The 22,706-nt window shown below is 42.2% G+C and overlaps 1 protein-coding gene across 5 annotated transcripts in view; it reads right to left on the reverse strand.

Moving 5' to 3' along the window:
- Nucleotides 1-22,706, reverse strand: part of SCAF8 (SR-related CTD associated factor 8) — a 149,248-nt gene that overhangs the window by 120,011 nt on the left and 6,531 nt on the right. For 3 of the 5 annotated variants that reach the window (XM_058662515.1, XM_058662552.1, XM_058662577.1), the window contains exon 2: nucleotides 21,378-21,440. The exons of 1 other annotated variant lie outside the window; for it this stretch is intronic. In XM_058662515.1, the coding sequence (XP_058518498.1) occupies nucleotides 21,378-21,440 (63 nt within the window). Of the gene's footprint in view, nucleotides 1-21,357; nucleotides 21,656-22,706 lie in introns of those variants that run through there. One more of the 5 variants, XM_058662723.1, reaches the window with a different exon arrangement.

Below are 22,706 nucleotides of genomic sequence, written 5' to 3' on the forward strand. Positions count from 1 at the left end.
TTTATTTATTTTTTTTTGAAGATTTTTTATTGTTATTGGAAAGCCGGATATACAGAGAGGAGGAGAGACAGAGAGGAAGATCTTCCTTCCGATGATTCACTCCCCAAGTGAGCTGCAACAGGCCGGTGCGCGCCGATCCGATGCTGGGAACCAGGAACCTCTTCCGGGTCTCCCACGCGTGTGCACGGTCCCAAAGCTCTGGGCCGTCCTCGACCGCTTTCGCAGGCCACAAGCAGGGAGCTGGATGGGAAGTGGAGCTGCCGGGATTAGAACCGGCGCCCACATGGGATCCCGGGGCTTTCAAGGCGAGGACTTTAGCCGCTAGGCCACAACGCCGGGCCCCATTTTCTAATATTTTAAACCAAAGTTCAAGTGATCTTACACCTAAACTGTTACTGCTGGAAACCTCACCTCGAAAAGGTTAAAAGTCACCCATTCTCAGAGTCAGTAAACTTCTCTTGTGAAGAGCCAAAGAGTAAATATTCTAGGCTTTCCAGGCCATGTTTTACAGTTTTGTTTTTTGTGTCAAAAAAAGATTTCTTATGGAAATGGGCACAGTGTATCCCAGCGAACTGAAATGCAATCCAAGCTCTCAATCTCTAGGTAATATGGCTTCTGTTTAATTTTTAACAACCTCACGCTCCTGCAAAGTACTTTTTATGCCTTCTCTATTCTATGCATCGAGATTCTTAAGCCAAATTTATCAAAACATATTTCATGTTTGCTATTTTAAGCAATCTTGACTTTTAAAATGTTAGTATCCTTCTCAGTTTGAGCAGTTATTAAATAAATTCTACTAAAATCAGGGCAAGTTAATCTATATCTGAAGGTTGTTGGTTCTTTTGATCAATGAAATTAATTGGAAGAATCAAGCTAAACTAAGCCATAATCCAGCCAGTCTCTCCCCACATGGTCCTTCACTCCAACTCAGCAGCAATCCAACATCCTCAAAGTTCCTTCCATCAACACAACCCTGACATTCTGCTGACCTGGAATTTTATTTTCTTCCCCATATTGGGAGGTCTATAAAGGACTTTAGGGGGAAAAAAGTATAAAAACACACAAGGAAAACTAAAACAAGAATTAGAAGAAGAGATGTTACTAACTTCCATAAACTGGAAATGCGAGAGGCTGATTGCTAGCTAGGTGATGAGACAGACAAACTGCCAACACTGCAGTGCACAGCAGCCACAGAGGGAACTTCGTCTTCAGAAACTCCAGACTCCTCAATCAAAATCACGGCGCTGGGCCAGGCGGCGTGGCCTAGCGGCTAAAAGTCCTCGCCTTGAAAGCCCCGGGATCCCATATGGGTGCCGGTTCTAAACCCGGCAGCTCCACTTCCCATCCAGCTCTCTGCTTGTGGCCTGGGAAAAGCAGTTGAGGACAGCCCAATGCATTGGGACCCTGCACACGCGTGGGAGACCCAAAGAGCTCCTGGCTCCCGGCGTTGGGTCGGCGCGCACCGGCCATGGCAGCTCACTTGGGGAGTGAAACATCGGATGGAAGACCTTCCTCTCTGTCTCTCCTCCTCTCTGTATATCCGGCTTTCCAATCTTTAAAAAAAAAAAAAGAAAAAGAAAAAAAATCACGGCGCTGCAGAGCACGGAAGCAGCACAGCTCATCTACACTGCCACCAGCCGCTACCGACAAACCAATGTCTGAAACTTCTCAACAAACAGTAAACAAAATCTAGTCAATGAAAGTAATCATAACAAAAACTGTCTCACTCACACACACACACACACACACACACACAACTGGGTGAATCAAGCATAGGGCAAGAAGGAAAAGCACCTAATAAAATCTTAAAAAAAAACAAAAAAAACAAAACTTACAACCAAGAGCATTCCTGTCAAGAGACCCCAGAGCCCAGCCCTGACTCGCATGATTTCTGGTGCCAAGGTCACAGCAGAGAAAAGAGCTCTGCAAACCACTGCATCTTAGACTGCTCATCCTCCAGAATGGAAATAAAATAAATTTCATTGTGAGCTGGAGTGGTAGTGTAGCACCTGTAGTGCCAGCATCCCTTATGGGTGTCAGCTTGAGTACCAGCTGCTGCACTTCCCCATCCAGCTCCCTGCTTGTGACCTGGGAAAGCAGTGCAGGACGGCCCACAGCCTTGGGACCCTACACCCATGTGGGGAAATGGAAGCAGCTCCTGGCTCCTGCCTTTGGACTGGCTCAGCTTTCCAGCTGTTGCAACCACTTGGGGAGTGAACCAATGGGTAGGAGATCTCTCTGTTCTCTCCTTCTCTGTATATCTGCTTTTGAAAAATAAATAAATAAATAAACAAATAAATAAATCTAAACCCTAAAAAGAAAAAAAGGAAAAAAAATTCCATTGCATAATAAGGCACTTTATAAAAACGTAGTTACAAAAATTTTTCTATCCAATTAAGGATAACTGCTATGATTAATCAATTAGAATTGAAAACAAAAGGCTAAAAAACAGTGCATCTCTATTTTTGAATATATTTTTAAAGTAGCAGAATCTCCTTCACAAGACCCTATTCCCAGTTCAAAATCACTATGAAGGAAAACCAGAATGGATGATTCATTCTTTTGTCCCCCTCCCAACTCTGCCACCACGACAGAGGACAGATGTACAGTGATGCGTGTTCATGTTCGATGAAATCCGTCAAAAAAGTTACTTAAATAGGTTATCAGCATTCCTAAGAAACCCCAACTGCTCTCCATACCTAAGCAACCCATATACTTTTGTCTTAACTCCTCTTCTCCCCCCATGAACTATGTCCCTTGAATGTGGGTGGGTTTGGGAATATCTTAGGATAACCACTCCCATGTAACTGCTCCAACAGTAGCAGTGAACTGCCATGCAGGAGGTCCAAGCCCCCCTCCGCCGGCTACCAGGATCAGAGGGTGGCCACAGAAGCTGAGACCCATTCTGCGCCTGCAACCAGCTCACTGACCAGAGAAATCAGTCCCCGAACCGCAATGGCTGACATGTACAAAGGAACAACCTCAGTGAGAGCAGCTCTGGTGGACAGCCCAACTGTAGCCCACTGCCCGGCCGCTGCCCAGCCACTGCCCAGCCACAGAGGACTGAGCCAATACACAAAATGTAAAATAAATGCATGCCATTTTGAACCACAAGATAAGTCTGTGATAGCCTATCACAGACTAATAGAAAAAACTAACAGAGGTGAAGTCATAAACAATTTTTTCTACATATAACTTCCATGTACAGAATTTTTTCATAAAAACATTAATGAAAATTATGTCTACTACTCCAAATTAAATTTTTTTTTAAGATTTATTCATTTTATTACAGCCAGATATACACAGAGGAGGAGAGACAGAGAGGAAGATCTTCCGTCTGATGATTCACTCCCCAAGTGAGCCGCAACAGGCCGATGCTGTGCCAATCCGAAGCCGGGAACCTGGAACTTCTTCCGGGTCTCCCACACGGGTGCAGTGTCCCAATGCATTGGGCCGTCCTCAACTGCCTTTCCAGGCCACAAGCAGGGAGCTGGATGGGAAGTGGAGCTGCTGGGATTAGAACCGGCGTCCATATGGGATCCCGGGGCTTTCAAGGCGAGGACTTTAGCCGCTAGGCCACGCCGTCGGGCCCTCCAAATTAAATTTTAAAAATAAGCAATCTTTGTAAGTAAATCTACTTCAAGGGAAAATACAAATTCAATATTTCGCATATAATAAATAAAATGCTAATATTTGTTCCACTGATGAAATAAGGTCTAAAAGCATGTTATTAACCAAATTTCTCTCTAACACAAGAGTTTCCTAGTCTAAGTAGCATGTTCTCCCACAAGAATTTCAGTTTGGCTACAATTAGATATAAGTAACAAAGTAACACAAAAAAATCAGATGTAAATGAAGTAACAAAATGTGACCAGAAAACTTTAACATTAGAATTTACAACAGCAAATCTCAGGATAAGAAAGGCAGAAGACCAAGAGATTTTTCTTTAGATTCCTCATAAGCTCCTTTCAAAATTCTCTGTAAAATTTTTTTCTTCATAAAAATGTATGAAATCGGGCCCGGCGGCGTGGCCTAGCGGCTAAAGTCCTCGCCTTGAACACCCTGGGATCCCATATGGACGCCGGTTCTAATTCCGGCAGCTCCACTTCCCATCCAGCTCCCTGCTTGTGGTCTGGGACAGCAGTTGAGGACGGCCCAATACCTTGGGACCCTGCACCCGCGTGGGAGACCTGGAAGAGGTTCCTGGTTTCTGGCTTCAGATCGGCACGCACCGGCCATGGCGGCTCACTTGGGGAGTGAATCATCGGACGGAAGATCTTCCTCTCTGTCTCTCCTCCTCTGTATATCTGACTTTGTAATAAAATAAAGAAAGATCTTTAAAAAAAAAATGTATGAAATCAAACTAATAAAAAATTGGGCTAATTTCACTAAACTAGTTAATATTCTTGAGCAGCAAGAATTCTTAAAAAACAACGCTCAAAAGGAGATATTACAAACATTCTGAGAAGACACTCTCAGAACACTCAGCTCTCCACTGTAAGCTACTGAAGTGCCATGGGGTGCACGGCATTACCATGTTAAGCCACCTCCTGCAGCAGATGACAGCTCCAGCCCTGGCTGCTCTACTTCCGATTCAGTTCTCTGCTATCAGCCTGGCGAATCAGCAAAGGATGGCCAAGTGCCAGGGCTCCTGCACCCACTTGGGAGGCTCAGAAGCAGCTCCAGTTTCCTGGTTTCAGAAAGGCCCAGCTCAGGCTGTCGCAGCCTTTCGGGGTAAAACAAGCCTCTCCTCCCCTCCCCACCCACCTACCCCAATCTATGAAACTCTGCCTCTCAAAGAATAAACAAATAAATCATAAAAAGTTCTGATTAAGAAAGTGCCAGAAAAAAACCTTCAAAACAAATTGTTTCAAGGGCATCTCTGAAAGAAAAGAAATACACAATGAACATAGTAATGCTTGGTAGTGAACATTTTATAAATACCATTTGCCTTTTCCATATTTTAATGTCTAGGATACCCTTTATTAGAGTTATTAAATGTTAAAAGGGAAAATGACATGTATTTTTCTAAAATTATAAACCTGGAAGTATACAAACACCTATCTAGTAAAATTAAAAGGCAGAGGTGCCTTACAACTAATTATTTTTTCCTAAGTGTTACAAGCATTTTCACATAAACAGCCTTTTAGATTAAGTAATTATCCCATTTCTCAATTATGGCAGCTGTCTAAAGTTAACATTACAGCTTTAATTTAATTTTAAAAGGAAGACGGGGTGGCATCTGTCAGGAACTCAGGTCTGTGGGCCACACCGGGGTGACAGTTCCCCTCCCGGCTTTGCCTGGTACGAGTTGCACTTGCGTTCTGGCCACCCACATGGAAGACCTACGACAGCTCCCGATTCTGCCTACAGCTGGCCCAGCCCTGGCTCTTGTAAGCATCTGGAAGACTGAGCAAGTAGATAAAGACATCTGGCTGCTTTTCAAAGAATCAGAAATAAACTTAAAAAAAAAATCTTGTAAGGGAAAATAGTTATTTTACAATCTCAATAGTTTGAACTTGCATTTGTAACACAGAAAGTCCCTCCCTCCAAAAATTATGGCTTCACAGTTCAGGCCAACAGGGAGGGAGCCAACCAAACAGCCGCTCTTTCTCACTGATGACAAGCAAAAACCCTAGACTAAATACAAAAAGCTGAGGACTCAAAAAGTACAACAGAAGGCACCTGGGGTTTGTGTCAAACCTGAATAATGACCAGGGAGAACAGGGGAAGAGCTGTGAGAAGCTGGAGTTCAGTTCACAGCGCTGGTTTTCAGCCTTCATCTTCCAGCTCTGATCCCAGGGCTGACAGGACAGTGTGGTCACAGCACTACAAGAAACCCTATGCATGCTTAGCCACACAATAACCCAAAGGAACTCTTGCATGCTGAACAACAGGAGAGTCAAAAAAAATTCAAGTCTTTCCCCTCTCACTTCTTTCCAGGTCCTGCTGTAAGTTCAAAGGTGTCCCCTGTGCCACATTGGTATCTGAAACCTCAAGAGAAGAACCAGCCCTGGCCAGAGAAAACAAGAAAAACGAACACTTATTATCCCACCCAAGAAAGGGAAGCAGGGGTTTTTACGATGTTCCTCTCCAGACAATCCATCCTAAGGGGCAAGTTGGAAAAGAAACTTGACATTTTGGCCAGAGAAAGAAAAATCACAGAAGGAGCTCGAGGATCTGAAGAACATGTGGGAATCACAGAGAGCAGAAGATGCTCTTACCTGTGTGGATGTCAAGTACGGGCGCATCCTGGAATTGTGTCTACACACAACAGACCCAAGCACACACAGCACAGGCCAGGAGAACTGCCATGTGACCCACTACCCAATTAGCAGACTAACTCCTCAGTGGAATGTGCACTGAGCACATTTAATGAGCACAGCACATGCTTTGAAAATGGAACACTGGGACCAACACAAAAAGCCAGAACCTGCAACCTGAACATATCCAGGCTGGATGCCTAATAAACAGAAACATTCTCTAGAGAACTCAATGAAACTGCTGCATTGTACTCAAAATGGCCAGCATACAAAGCAACGTACACGATACCATCAACCAACCAATTAGCATTTCACACACACATGCGTACAACTCTATAAACAATGCCAACGACACAGAAGCTGGAATTGTCAAAGACCAAAGAAATTATATTCATTTTCGACAAGGTAAACAGAAACACTTTAAAATAAATTCAAAGATAGAGATCTTCCACATACAAAGAGAAACTACAAAGAACGAACCAACTCGAAATTTTAAAACTGAAATATACAGTTTCTGGAAGATACTGCAGAATCAGAATCAGGTACAAGAGGCACAAAATTTCCACTAAATGATTTTACATATTTTAAGAAAGAAAAGCCTGTGGCAGCCTTGTGGCACCTCTTGAATGCCAGTATCCCACACTGAAACACACATTCCAGTCCCGGCTATTCTGCTTCCAAACTAACTCCCCGAAAATGAAGCTGAGAAAGCAGCAGACGGGGCCAAGCAGCCTCTGCCACTCATGCAGGAGACCCGGATGGCGTTTCAGCTTCCTGGCTTGAGCCTAATCCAGCCGCTTGGACAGGGAAACAGCCAATGAAAGATTCTGCCTTTTCTTTCGTCTCTCTTTCAAACAAATATTTTTTAAAAGTCCTAATATTTATTCCCTATGTATTTCATACTATCCTCTGCAACTACATGGCTTTCAAAGCTTAAGCTAGCCAACCTATTGATGAACTTTTTCAAGGTAATTCTCACCAGTAAAAACAAAGCAGAAAATACTGAAATCGTCACTATATTTTTTCCTTCCTCTCTACGTCACTACAGGATCATGACACAAACTGTAATTCCTGCTATGGGTTGTGGTAAAACTGTATTCATATTTTTGAAAGACACTGCTCCAGCCTACAGTTATTTACAGAAGGCAACATTAAAACTAGTTACAGAGGCTTGCATCATATTGTAGCAGGTAAAACCACCAGTTGAAAAGCTGGAATCCCTTATGCACACAGGTCCAAATCCCAATTGCTCTACTTCCAATCCTGCTGCCTGCTAATGGCCTGGGAAAGCAGCAGAGGATGGCCCAAGTCCTTGGGCAGCTGCACCCACATGGCAGACCCAGAAGCAGCTGCTTTCTCCCAGCTTCAGCTGTAGCAGCCATCTGAGGGAGTGAACCAGCAGTGGAATTATCTGTTTTCTCTCTCTCTCAATCTCTTCTAATTCTTTCAAATAAAATACAACAATCTTAAAACAAAAAATTACAAGGAAAAGAACATTAATAAATTCTTTCTAGATAATACTAGTGACTAAAAACTGAATCTGAAGCACCTTAACTTTAACATTAGAGGCTCTGACTTTATCTTTACTTTAAAAGCAGAGCAGCAGAGAGGGAGAGAGCGATAGGAGATCTTCCATAACTGCTTCACTCCCTAAGTGCAGGCTGAGGCTGAGCCAGGCTGACCCCAGGAATTCAGAACTTCACCCCAAGAAAAATCTCAGCAGCTGAGGCATCACCTCTGCCTTGCAGGTTAAAGAGCAAGACAAAACAAAGTGTCAGCCTAGGCCCTGCCCTGCAAGGCTCCAGCCCTCAAGTGTCAGCCTAGGCCCTGCTCTGCAAGGCTCCGGCCCTCAAGTGTCAGCCTAGCACCCACCAGCCAGAAAATACCCAGTAATGTTTGTATCCTGTTGCAGCCAAACACAACAGGACAATTTCATGTCTAAAATTATATCCTGCCACCAGTGACATATGCACGTGTATGGGTATACATTTGTACACATGAGCGCGGGTCAACTGTTTAATCTATTTCTGTCTCCATCTATGCATTTAGGGAAATTTCTATATGATTACAAACTATCAATTCTTCCAACAGTGATTTTTTTAATATCACCCACAGTGCCTCTCCAGTTACATAGTAAGTGTTCAAATGTATGATGACCTGACTTTGATAACGTAACTCATTGTGGGGAGCGGAAGGGCAGAACCAGGGCACAGGGGGATAGAGCCGGTCTGCTCCTGGAAAAGCCCTGCATCTACAGGGGAAAGCTGCAGGAAGTGCCACTCCCTGCTCCGGCTCAGCTCAGCCCGAGCCATTCCAGCCACGTGGGGAATGAACCAGTGCATAAAAGGTCTGTGTCTCTCCCCCTCCTTCTGTAACTCAAATAAAATGAAAATAAATCTTCACAAAAATAAAGTAGTTCACTGGGTTCTAAAGGTAGTAAGATGACCAAGTATAAATTAGCAAACCAAATCTGCAAAACTGTCTCACAACTAAATGCACTCCAATCTGGATTATAAAATTTTACCCAAAGAGGTAAACCATCAAGCCACAGCTAAGGACATCAATCCAATCCCCAACCCTATAATCCTATGCCAATAATCACAGATACATACAATCCATTTCACTCTAAAATAATTCCCTATCACCTATAAAATATTGCTCTTTGTATGCAATATCTAAATTAATTTTAATAATTATGATATTCAAAATCACATTAATAAAGTTCTAGCACCAGGATAACAAGAATTAGGGAACACAAAACCAATTCAATCTAAATAATGACACAGGTTAAATCAAGTCAACAGTGACTGATTAGCTGCTCAGGACAGACATGGTACTTAGGAAACCAACACTACCAGCTCCCTTACTCAGCCACACCATCTGCTGAAACTGAAGGGGACAGCATTACCACAAGAGTCATTCTCAGCATACCGATTTATTACAGCCAGCTGTGACAATCACTAGTGATCACAAATCTTCAAAATGCCATCATGTATACATTATGTACTACTCATAATATGTATATTAATCTGAATTATTCATGACCTGGTATCTTTGGTATTCTCTCCTCACATTCCCCCACACACTGAACAGGAGTAACATCCTAAGAGGTAGACAGAATGTGGGGAAATCCAGAAGGAACTCAGACTTGGCTTCACAAAAAGAGAGGCACACGATGTAACAGCGCTGACACAAAAGCTCTACAGACGGGCTACAGAGGGCAGGCCTACAGACCTCAGGCCGGTAAGGAACAGCAGCTTACATACACTCAGCTGGAAGCAAAAGAAGTAACATCTAATACAGGAAATAGGAGTTCCAGCTACTCAAAAGAGCACTGGTTTGTCTCCACTTCCGATCCAACTCCCTGCTAGGGCCCTGTCCCATCCGTGACAGAAGCACAGACCAAGCCCCTTGCTCCGGACTTCACCTTGCCCAGGCCCACCCTGGTGAAGCCCTGACCACATGGCCATCTGTACAGTGAACCAGCAGATGCAAGATTTCTCAATACTCAGGCTTTCAAATAAATAAATAAATCTTAAAAAAAAACACATGGAAGTGAAATAAATTGGCATACTGGGTAACAGGCATTCTTGTCATGGTTACAATTCTGCCACAACACCAGATGCATTTACAACAGACTTATCAAGGTATCTCTTCACAAACAGAACGTTAAGTGGTTACTTCCTAAGTGGAATGCATCGGAATCTCAACAGAACTCTGATTTCCTACTGAAAAAAAAATCACTGAATTTCAGAACCAAGAGGACAAAAGACACATAATTGAATACACAACACACAGTATTACATCCACAGCTCCAAAAATTTACAGAGTTGAATAAAGGTAAATCTAGAGGATTCTGGACCACAGTTGTGTAGTGAGTTAAGACACCGCCCTGTGATGCCAACATCCCAATCTTCCCACCCAGCTCTCTGCCAACGAGCTCATGTTCTTGCACCCATAAGGGAGATCCGGATGGAGCTCCTGGCTGCAGTCTAGTCCAGCCTGGAGCACAACAGCCATTCGGGCAGAGAATCAGCAGAGGAAAGCTCTCCCTGTCTCTCCCTCTTTGTAAATCTGCCTGCCAAATAAATAAAATTCTGACAAAAAAAAAAAAAAAAAAAAAAAAAAAGCACCAAGCAAAATCACTGTTTTTGAAGAGTTTAACTGGGTAAAAATCAATCTAGCAATCTAACAAATCTCATTCTATGGGACCCAGTGTGTGTCTCGGTTGCTCCACTCCCTATCCAGCTCTCTGCTTGTGGTCTGGGAAAGCAGCAGAAGATGGTCCAAAGCCTTAGGACCCTTCACCCACATGAGAGACCCAGAAGAGGCCCCTGACTCCTGGCTTCAGAATGGCTCAGCTCCAGCCTTTGCAGCCACTTGGAGAGTGCACCAGTGGACAGAAGAGCTTTCTGTCTCTCCTTCTCTCTATAAATGTCTTTCCAATAAAAATTAATCCTAAAAAAATCTTATTCTATTATTGAGAAAAAGAATATCAAATTAAAAACTGACCAAAACAAATGAAGGCAGAAATAATGAGGGCATGGATTAAAATAGTAATAGTGAAAATAGAATGATGTAAAACATTTCAAGTAAAATCATTACATTTTAGGACGGGCATTGTGGCACATGTTACGCCATTATCTGCAACACTGGCATCCCGCATGTGCAGCTGGTTCAAGTCACGCGTGTTCTCCTTCCTCTCCAGCTCCCTGCTACATGCCGGGGCTCCTGCAGCCACGTGGGTGACCCAGGTGCAGTTCTTGGCTCCTGGCTTCGGACTGGGCCAGCCAGTCATGTGTCCGTTTAGGGAGTGAACCACTACATCAAAGGTCATGTTCGTTCTCTCTCTCTCCCCTCCCCCATAACTCTTCCTCTCAAAAATTTTTTTAAATTAATGCATTTCATTACTAACACAATATGGATGAAAGAAAGGCATTTGGAATCTCAAGTTTTCAGGTCTGAATATTTGGGAACATGATTTTACTACCAATATAAAAAGGAAATATAAGAGTTCTCTGAAGAAAAAATAGCCTTGGATTTAGGGTGACAGCAATGATTCTCAAGTAATGGTAAGTGAAAACCAACTAGATGATTTAAACTCTCAAAAGAGAAGAAAAAATGCAAGCCGTTCCGGCCAACACTAAGAAAAGAAATAAAGGATGAATATTGATTAACATCAAAAGGAAAATAAGCAAAATGAGAACCCATAAGGTCTTATGGCTAAAATCTTTTCAGAAGAAACACCAACACAAAGCAATTCCAAAGAGAACAGGCAGGTGCCAGATCCACGGCATCCGTCAGTTCTGCAGCCCTATCACAACTGTTGTACCACTTTTATTTTGAAGCTGATTTTATTTGACTGGAATTATTTAGGGCACATGACTACGAAATAAAGTTGGCAGTAAGTTACAGAACTGTCCTGAAACAATTCTAGTTCATAAATGCGATCCAGTCTAAAAAACAGTCCACCAGCACGCACCAACAAAACGTTTGTAACTGAGTCAAACAGCAAAATGGAAGACTATGAATACACATACTATTTAATAACTTCAATCAGATAAACTTCGATCAAAGAGGATTATGGTGCTTCTGAGTCTATCAATCAACTAACAGCAAGACAAATTTCCTTTAAACATGAATTCCATGCAACCCTTACTAAGGATGAAATCTTCAATCCCTTAACAAGAATTTAGCTCAAATGCTGAAACGCACCAACTCCTCCCACCACTCCAAGCTAAGTCTCATGCTATTAAAAACTGGAAACTATTAAAAGCTCTTGTTCACTGCAATCTATTTGCCTGCAGTTCTCATCATAAACAATTATAGGCATCCATGTTTCTACATGTTTGTGTAAATATTGTAAACACGTGAGATTAAATAATTTAATAGAAAATGACACTATATTCCTGTCTAAAGTTCATTTTCGTAAAAGCCCTGCTGAATTTAGTAAAACATGAAAATCATTTTAAGATTCATTTATTTGAAAAGCAGTTATAGTGAAATGGGAAGAGACAGAGACTGCCCATCTGCCTCCCTAAATGGCTACAAAGGCCAGTCCTGCATCAGGCCAAAGCCAGGAGCCAGGAGCTTCTTCAGGGTTTTCACACAGGTGGAGTGACCCAGGTCCCTGGGCCATCTTTTTGCTGCTTTCACATACCATTAACAGGGAAGTGGATGGAAAGCAGAACAGCTAGGGCACGAAGCATGTCCATATAGGATGCTGGTTTCAGACAGTCACTTAACCATCTGCACAACGCCCACCCCTGAAAATGATGATCATTATGAATCTCAAACCAAAAAACATAATGGTCTGTATTGTATTGTCATTCAATAACCTTGTTCAATTATTTACCTTTTAAAGTATATAAAACATAACCTAATACCATCTTTACAATTCATAATTTCTACAACTTTCATCTAGTATTAAAGGAGCAGGAACTTGGGACTTCTGTAGGCCATACTGGAGTGACTGGTTCCAGTCCTGGGTCCTTTCAACCCACCTTCCTGCTAACACGCATCCCTGGAAACAGGAGATGGTTCCCCAGTGGGAGGATGGGAGGGCCTGGACTCAGTGCTATCTCGCTGCTTTCAAACAAAATGAAAATAAATGAAATTTAAAGGATACGGGAGCAGGCACTTAGCCCAGCAGTTAAGATGTCCAGATCTGGGCCCGGCGTGGTGGCCTAGCGGCTAGGGTCCTCACCTTGAACATGCTGGGATCCCATATGGGCCGCCAGTTGTAATCCCGGCAGCCCCGCTTCCCATCCAGCTCCCTGCTTGTGGCCTGGGAAGGCAGTCAACAATGGCCCAGAGCTTTGGGACCCGGCACCCGCATGGGAGACCCGGAGGAGGTTCCTGGCTCTTGGCTTCAGGTCAGCTCAGCACCAGCCGTTGCAGTCACTTGCGGAGTATCAACAGTCAGAAGATCTTCCTCTCTGTCTCTCCTCCTCTCTGTATATCTGACTTTGCAATAAAAATAAATAAGTCTTAAAAAAAAGAAAAGCTGCCCAGATTCCACAAGCTCCAATGGGTTATACCGTCAACTGCAGCTCTTGACTCCAGTTCCTCACCAATGTGGACTCTGGTCCAAGAAACTAACTGGGTTTCTGCTAAAAGCACAGGAGGCCTGTATTATGTACTTGACAGGCTTTCATGCTGGGCCCATCCAAACCAGAGCCAGCACTTGGTAGTGAGTCAGTGAATGAAGCTCTCTGCATCTAACAAATAAATAAGCTGGGCTTTTAAGATTTCTTTATTTCTCCAAAAGGCAGAATCATGCAGAGGATCGGGTGGGAACAGTTCTTCCTGGCTAGCTCCCACAATGATCGTAACAGGACGGAGCCAGGTTAGGCCGGGAGCGTGGAGCTCCAATCCGGGTGTCTTACAGAATGACCTCACGTGTTCTCAGGCACACTAGCAGGAGCTCAGCAGCAGCACAGCAGCCAGGATGTGATCCGGCGGATCATACAGCATGCTGGCTAACACTGCAGGTAACAACTTAACTGCTGCACCACAACGCTCGGCCCTGAAGTTTATTTCCAACCAATGTTATAATGTGAAGATATTTTTTAGGGCAACAGAAATATCTCTAGTAAAGTTTCAATATTCAACTTTCAGGGGTTCTTTTGGTTTGCTTTTTTGACAGGAACAAAAAGAAACAGAAAGGTATCTCCTTTCCATCAGCTCCTTCGTCTCAGCAGTAGGGAATGGGTAGGCCAAGAGCCTGGAACTCAGTTCAGACTCACCCACATGCACGCAATGGGCCCACTGCCTGGGCCAGGAAGAGCTGCAACTGAAACCCAGGCCCCATAACTTGGGACACACTGTCAGAGTAAACGCTCATCCCTAGATGCTGCTTTTTTAAAAACAAGGAAACCCTACCTTTCTCAGCATTCCTTAAAACATTTCACAAAACTGTTGGATTCTTAAGTACTCAAACCAACTCTGAAAGACAGGCAATTTACTGGTATTTCTATGTTTTAAATAACCGAAGCTAAGAACACAATTAGAAAACATGCTCATTAGGACTACCATTTAAGGAATCCTGCAGGTTATCATGTCTACTCCCATTTCACATATGAGAAGACCACTATCTCCTCCCTCACACCTAGCTGTCTGTCACATCTTTGGCACGAACAGTACTGCATGGTTAAAAACAGTATCGGTAGCCTTCTGTCAGAGGCTTACAGAAATCAAAAGGAAATAGGGCCCGGCACTGTGGCCTAACAGCTAGGGTCCTCGCCTTGAGCGCCGGGATCCCATATGGGCGCCGGTTCTAATCCCGGCAGCTCCACTTCCCATCCAGCTCCCTGCTTGTGGCCTGGAAAAGCAGTCGAAGACGGCCCAAAGCTTTAGGATCCTGTACCCGCGTGGGAGACCTGGAAGAAGTTCCTGGCTCCTGGCTTTGGATGGGCACAGCACCGGCCCGTTGCGCTCACTTGGGGAGTGAATCATCGGACGGAAGATCTTCCTCTCTGTCTCTTCTCCTCTCTGTATATCTGACTTTGTAATAAAAATAAATAAATCTTTAAGAAAAAAAGGAAATAGTTGAAATGTGAAAACCAGAAGGTGTCCAAGGCACTAACAAGTCACTGCATTTCTCTCATGAAAGGGCACAACCACATGAGCAACGTGCGGGGCCAGCAAGCCCTGCCAGCTCCCTGCCACGTGAGCTACTGCGAAGCAGCAAAGTGCTGCAATGCAGGGCCTTCCTGCCAAGCTGCTGCTTCCGTGGCTCCCTGTTCTAGGAACAAGGAGCCGTGGCAACGTGATTTGTTCCTTATGCTGCCCTAGGATAAGCATGAAATTATCATCATCAAAATATCAGAAATGTCTACTCCGTCAAGAAACAAAAATTACCAAAAATCACATCTAAAATAATATATGCGGTAAAAAAACAAAAATGGCCAACTGAGACACAAATGATATAAATTCTAATGTGCCACCTGACTACGTGCTTCTAATAAGGCCTGATAACAACTTCTGGGACCTTGAGTCTCATCTGTAAAATCAATCTACAGAGTGACAACTAAGTCTTTTGGCTCTAAGCTTCATACTTGCTTACAGAAATCAAGTTTAAGCATAAAAATAAAGAATACAGGCCCTGCGTGATAGCTTAGCGACTAAACCTTTGCCTTGCATGCACCGGGATCCCATACGGGCACCAGTTCGTATCCCAGCAGTCCTGCTTCCCCCTCCAGCCCCCTGCTTGTGGCCTGGGAAGGCAGTAGAGGATTGCCCAAAGCCTTGGGTCCCTGCACCCACACGGGACACAGATGAAGCTCCGGGCTTCTGGCTTCAGATCAGCTCAGCTCCAGCCACTGCAGCCACTTGTGAACCAGCAAATGGAAGATTTTCCTATCTGTTGTCTCCTCCTCTCTGCATATCTGACTTTCCAATTCAAAGAAAAGAAACTCTTAGTTACCGAATCAAATAAAAAATAAATAAAAAAGAAAAAATAAAATAAAAATAAAAAATACAATTACATAAACATAAACTTTAGCTATACTTGCAGCTTACAAACACACAAAATGACTGTAACGGTTTTTGGCTACCCTACAGTAAAACCAAAGAGAACAGAAATGTTTCTCCATAAAAGAAAAATCAAAAATTTAGGAGCGAGCACTGTGATGTATGCTTATGACATCAGCACCCCATATGGGTGCCAGTTCAAGACCCACCTGCTCCACTTTCAATTCAGCTGCCTGCTAATGGTCTTAGAAAAGCATGAAAGATGGCCCAGGTGCTCGGGTCCCTGCCACCCAACGGGAAGACTCAGATGGACCCAAGTGGAAACCCCCAGCGGCTGTCACTACGACCATCTGGGAAGTAAACCAGAACGTGTAAGATCTCTAACTCTTGCAAATAAACAAAAAACAAACATGCATGCTATATAATAAAAGCACTAAAATAAGGAAAAGTAACTTCAGTGTAAATGTTATCTAGCATTCAAACAATCTACCTTCATTTCAGTTCTTCTCATGTCTTTTGTAAACACCAAAATGAAAAGAAACAATGTTAACTCCTCTTAGTTTTGAAGTACTAGTAACAGTGAAACGAACAGACTATTACAAAAAATCACTTATTCTAAAAAAAAAATGTACTAACCAGAATGTCTCAAATAAATAAAGGATTTATTTCCAACGACAGAATAACTCACAATTTCATGTTCACAATATATTGGTGACAACAAAGTGAAGACTGGGAAGCCAGACAAAGCAGGTTAAGTCACCACTTGGGACACCTACATCCAAAATCGGATGGTCAGCTTGGGGGACACTCCCTGCACCTGGGTAAAGGGCAGAGGCGGACATAAGTACCCCGACCCCTGCATCCCTCGCATCCACGGGGGAGATGGAGCAGGCTCCCGGCTCCCGGCTCCCTGCTATGACCTGGCCCAAGCCAGGCCCCTGCAGCCATTTGGAAAGTAAACCAGCCGACAGAACCTCTCTCTTCCTCCTCTGGGTCTCCATTTCTCTGTAACTCTGCCTTTCAAATATATAAAATAAATCTCAAAACAGGTATCACTACAGAACGAAAGGTCAAAGCTTATCTGAGAGCTAATCTGAAAATGACTAATTTGAGAAAGATTCCACAAAATTCTGTCATAACCTTGCTTCTCTTTCTATGTATCTCCCTCTTCTATGTCGTCACTTCTAGTGGGCTCTCCTGACCGACAGACCCAGCTGGCATCTCCACATAGACATAACACAGATGATACTCAAAATGTGGAAAACTACTGTGCTCAACAAAATGGCAACAACATTAGTATTTCAGGTGATTTTAATCCTCATTCCATAGTGAGAATCTTTGTTTTATTCTTCGTAGGAAAAAAAATGATCCTCCATCCATTCTAAACCACAAATTATTTTTCTCCTCAAGCTTCCTGTATGTCCAGATTTGCCCATCTTGGTGATTGGCACCACACCATTATGCTGACCTAGTCAAACAGGTCAAAGCAAAAACCACCGACTTTGTGGCCACAAGCACTGCTACCAGATACTCTGACAACGAGGTGTTGAGATCATGCACTTCCTATTAGGACGACCTGCACTGATAGAACAAGCCCTTCCACTCAAGCTCACCTCTGCATCTAAACCTCTGAATTTCACAATGCCACATGAAGAATGCTATCTTCATGTTTCCACAGTTCAGAACCTAAGTGGTTTACAGTACTTGAAGGTAGGAAAATGTTACCCATAATGTCTCATATCATTAAAATAAGAAAAACATCAAAATGAAACACAAACAAGAAAAAGACTAATTATATTTCAAAATAGCTGAAAAATATTAAAATGAAAGCTGAACGTTTATAGAGTATTTTAACTATATACTTTACCTCCAGCTAAACACAAGATGAGATATAAACATTCGCACTCCAGCTCACAGACACACGCCTAGCAATTTTAACCTACTCCCTGTGCGCTTTAGAAATGAACAAACAGTCCACAAATACACTGCAGACAACAGCCAGGTTCATCACAGCAGACAAAGGAATTACAGATTCAGAAAGGGTGAAGGCTAAAATAAACATGGCATTAGACTACAGGTGCAGACATGATGAACGCATGAGTTTTTAGACATAATACAGATGAAGAATTCTGCACTATGTACATGTATTTACATATACAATGTCTCGCTCCATCTGTTAGTAAAGACATTCACTAAGATAAAGTCAGTCAATTCTGTAGGGCTAGAGTGAGAACATCTTTATATATCAGAAAATAATAAAAAAAAATGAGGACACAAAAAGGCTCAGATGAGACACACCATGTCTAAAAAACGAATGAATGAAAAAGAACATCCACATCATAAAGGAGATCAAGGGAAAGCCCTTTGAGAATATCAAGTAACAAACAGAGGAGACTCAGGAAACTGCCAGTTGGCAACCATCTTGCACCAAGTGATTCAGGGAAGAGCTGCACACACACTGAACAGGTGGGTGGAAATGTGATGAGAAACACAGCATTTGCATCAAAATATCTCATCATCAGATACATGTTACAAAGGGAAAAGACTAACTTTACAGTGGAGAAATCTTGTAGCTAATACACTTATTAATGGGATTAATGGACATCACATTTTTCTGGTGAGATATGCTGATAATATTATCACTTCAGAGGTCTTGCCTAAAAGATAGATAACCTAAACCAAATCATGAACAGTTACAACACTGAAAACTCCTAAACGAAACCAGCCCACTCTCATCAAATATCATCTGAAAGGTTATAAAATGAAAAGAGCAACCAACTGTTTCAGACTAAAGGAGACTGGAGACAAAGCGATTTCAACATGTGCTGTAAGACAGACTGGATTAAGAATGCCACTGGTACAAGTAACAATCAGAATGAGAGGCATACAACAGAAACATGAGATTCAGTTTTCTGGTTTTCATCACCTTGGTATGGTTACATAAGACATGCTTGATTTTGGAATGCATATTCAGGAGTAAATGTCATCATGTGTTGAGTTTACTTTGAAAACATTCACAAAAAGTTCAGTGTACACATGGACAAAATAAAGTAAGCGGAGTTAATGTAACATAGAGAAATCTGGGTTTCTTTTTCACTTATACAAATTTGAAAATGCAGATAAAAAGTTTAAAATAGGGGAAAATAAAGTCAATTTATATTTAAACATCACAGCAATAGAAATAATGATGAAAATCCGGTGACGAAAATCCCGTCCACACAGGCAAGAAAACAGCCACACCATGAGTTGAAAACTGAGCACCTCTCGGCTGCGCCCTAACAGCCACACTTACAAGCTGTATTTCCTAGGTTTCTTTACAAAATCACAGTAACGGGCAGCAATGTCCTCATTTGTAAGGTGGGGGTAGCGCCTATCGACCTGTTCTCACCAGCTAAGCTGGATGCCCTGGTCGCGTGACAGCAGCCGGAGTGAGGGCAGTGTACAGAGCATGAGACACACTCCGCTCCACACTGACACCTGCCAACCACAGATCAGACTCCGCACCCACGTTCAACACGCACAAACTTCTTTTCTTGTCATTAATGGATCCTCAATTCATATACTATAAAGTAGCTAGTCGCAGAGCACTCAGACAGTATCAGCCATCTCCTGAAGAAATGACCGGCAAAGGATGTTCAGAGCAGCATGCCACCCCCATTAAAGGATGTGAGCATCCACAGAAGTGGGTGCCCGGAAGTGGGTGCCCTAAGAGGCTCCAGAACCAATCCCCCACATACATGCAGGGACAACTATTTCAAAGCAGCTCATTTTAAAACAAATGTTGGGTAAAGTAAAAGTACTTGAAAAGCACATTTGCCCAACATCTTTCCATCATAGTAAGTAGCTGTTACAGTAGACATTCGTTCTATCAGATATTTTGGCTTGCAGAAATTTTACTAATTACACTAAGATCTTTCACTCCAATTTTCACCCATTTATTTCAACCATTTCAATAAATTCAAAACACCTATGTCTATTTTTTTTAACCATCAAAATCTGGCATCAAAAACACTAATAAATGAAAGCCATTAGGATTTTGGTAAATCTTTGACACTACACATCACTATCCCTACATCAAAATCTTCACATTACTTCCCAAGTTCTTCTTGACCCAAAAGAATTCTCTACTTGCAAATGAATTCTCTACTGTTTAAATGAATTCAGAGTTCAAAGAAATTATATCAAAATCAGAAAGTGAGCTTGTAACAAATATCAAATTTAAATCCCAAATCAGTGAAGCTTGTTTTCAAAATAAAACTGTTCATTAGTTCTCTAAATTCACAAAGCTTTGATCATCACCTAACAAAAGTAAAACATGAAACCATTTTCCTGACAAAGCATCTTTACAGCTTTAAGAAGAAATCCAAATGTAAAATTTCAAAATATCAAATACTTTCAAAAAATATGACACCCAGTTTGAGACAAAATAAAAACGTAATCATATTTTCCAGTTATTAGAACAATACTGAATTAACATTCTTGTTTAAGTAAGCCCACTGCTGCGTCTATTTCAAGCAAATGAGCAATCTGACTCTGGAACAAACTGATGAGGACGGGTCAGGCTGGACCCTGGCCGGACAGAGTGCCGTAAGCAGCCCAGTGCCAGGGACCCCGGCCTCCCTCTGCAGCAAGGTCACCAGGCACAGTGTACCCCATGCAAAGGATGAAGGGCCACAAGAAGGGAAGGCCCAGCAGGCTGCGGTGTCTGTCTGTCTAGTTCACAGCTGTCTCCCAGGAGACAAAAAATAACTGCCTGACAAAGAACATAAGTTCTCTCAGAATTAATTAAATGAATGAACAAACAAAGAAAAAACTTCCAGGTCCTTCAGGACAACTTATATAAATTACAATAAGTTGCATAATTATTTCAGAAACAAATCCAGCATGCATTAACTCAACAATAACTGTATTAGACAAGACCGATACTGTACTCTTCACTCCCGACTAGATGAGGTAACATCAAGTGATCTGAACTATTCTGATCTGTAGTATATACTTCAACATTTGCATACTATTTTCCAAGTTAATCACATAGCTGTGTCAGAAACTCCCATAACAAGGGGTTAGCTCAGTTAAATGCACAAATTAAGGTCAGAAAGAACAAATACATCACATTTACAACTACAAACAGAATTAATTCAGGAAGAAACACAGGCTATAGAAATATTTCTGATCAGCATTTACTTAATAGTACTTCTACCACAATCTGCTCCTCTATAATTAGAAAATCAAAATTTTTATTTAGCCTTTTCTTTTCCATTCCTACGTTGAATATGCCAATAATTTGTCATCTTATAGTTGGAAGATGTATTTCATTTTCAGCCAAATTAATGTTTGCCTTTACAAAAAAAAAAAGATACTGTGGAGCAGAGTGTAAGTAAACGTAACAGGAATCCACATGTACGACTTATTCTTACTATTATGTCTACTAATAGCTTTTTGGGAAGAAATTCTAAAATTTCTTGTGAAAAAAAATTCAACTTAACCCCTACATGCCCTCTTAAAGATTACTAATATAGTCTAAGTGACAAATTCCTTTCTACTTCCCAAGCACTACCATATCACAACATATCATTTCACTGCAACTTCGGCCTGACAGTTTCCCAAGGGCCTGCCTTACGTGGGTTACAATCCTCTTACTATGCTTCTTGTGTCCATGCTGCTGGAAAAGCAGTCTGCACAAGCAGGAGTAGAGGCACAATCCTGAGAGAGAGGAGCAGAGAGAGATGTTGAGAAAACAAAACCAGACAATATGAGCTCACTTTAGAGTTCAGGAGTTCACCAGTGTTCAACGTCAAGGTCGATTACATTTTCATCCCATTATGATTTAAAGCTGTTCAATAACAGCAAAACTAGCCCTAGAAAGAGATATCTGAAATTGCATATACAAGCAATAATACAACTAACTCTAAGTCATCCACATCCCTCCTAAAAACACAGTCCAGGAGCATGAAGTAAGGACGCGTGAGACCGGGCAGCAGAAACCACTTCCCAGCAATCCAAATGCCAGCAACTAACTCAGTGCAAGGATACAACCAAGTGCAAACCACATGTATGTTGGGTTTTAATACTGAGAACAAAATTTTATTCCAAATGCTTAAGACTACAGTGCTCTCAAATGATGCAGTCTGAAAACCTCCACCAATAATCCCGATTTTCTTTATATCCTAACATTTTTAATGTAAGAAAAAAACTTTTCTTAGTTTTAGTTACTACATACCATCATAACCTGAAAAATGCAAAAGCAGAAGTACACGTGCAAATAGGAGACATATCGAGCACAAAGCTCGGGCTGGGCTGAGCCCCACTGGGATTTCCAGCTGCAGCACCCTTTCTGCCCACAGCCCGTGCAGTGAGTAGAATCAGGAACACATCAGACTCCTGGTTAGTTTCCACCTAGTCTCCTATACTGCTTCAGTGCCATAAAATGACCTTCAAAATAATGTTTAAAAACACACAATCCTACCAAAAAACTTACTTTACACGAAAAAGCAATCTTTCCACTAATGGGGAACCTAAATGTCTAAACCATTTCTTAAAAAAAAAAGTCTAGAAACACTAACTACCTTGGTCAAGGTCATTTTACTGCCAACTCTATCACCTATCCCAAGTGTCTTTACTGGGCATATGCATAAATGTATGTGTCTATATACACACACATATATACACACACACAAATCTATAAACATATATGACATAAGTGTGTGCACTTTGTACCACAGACATGAAGTACTGAAGCTATATAATCACTACCCTCCTAGAGCTCAAGCCTAGTGGTAAGGATTACTGAACACTAACAATTACAATACTGACTGCATTAGCAAAGTGCTTTTTAGACAGTAGAATGTTTGACCTAACTCAGGGACTGTCAATCACGTCACCCCCCACCACCACCACCAAGAGACACTTGGCAAGGTCTTGGAGGCAGTTCTGGCGTCACCACGGCAGGGGCACATACAGAGACCCAAC

The sequence above is a fragment of the Ochotona princeps genome, chromosome 1, assembly GCF_030435755.1.
Source record: "Ochotona princeps isolate mOchPri1 chromosome 1, mOchPri1.hap1, whole genome shotgun sequence".
Classification (NCBI taxonomy): Eukaryota; Metazoa; Chordata; class Mammalia; order Lagomorpha; family Ochotonidae; genus Ochotona; species Ochotona princeps.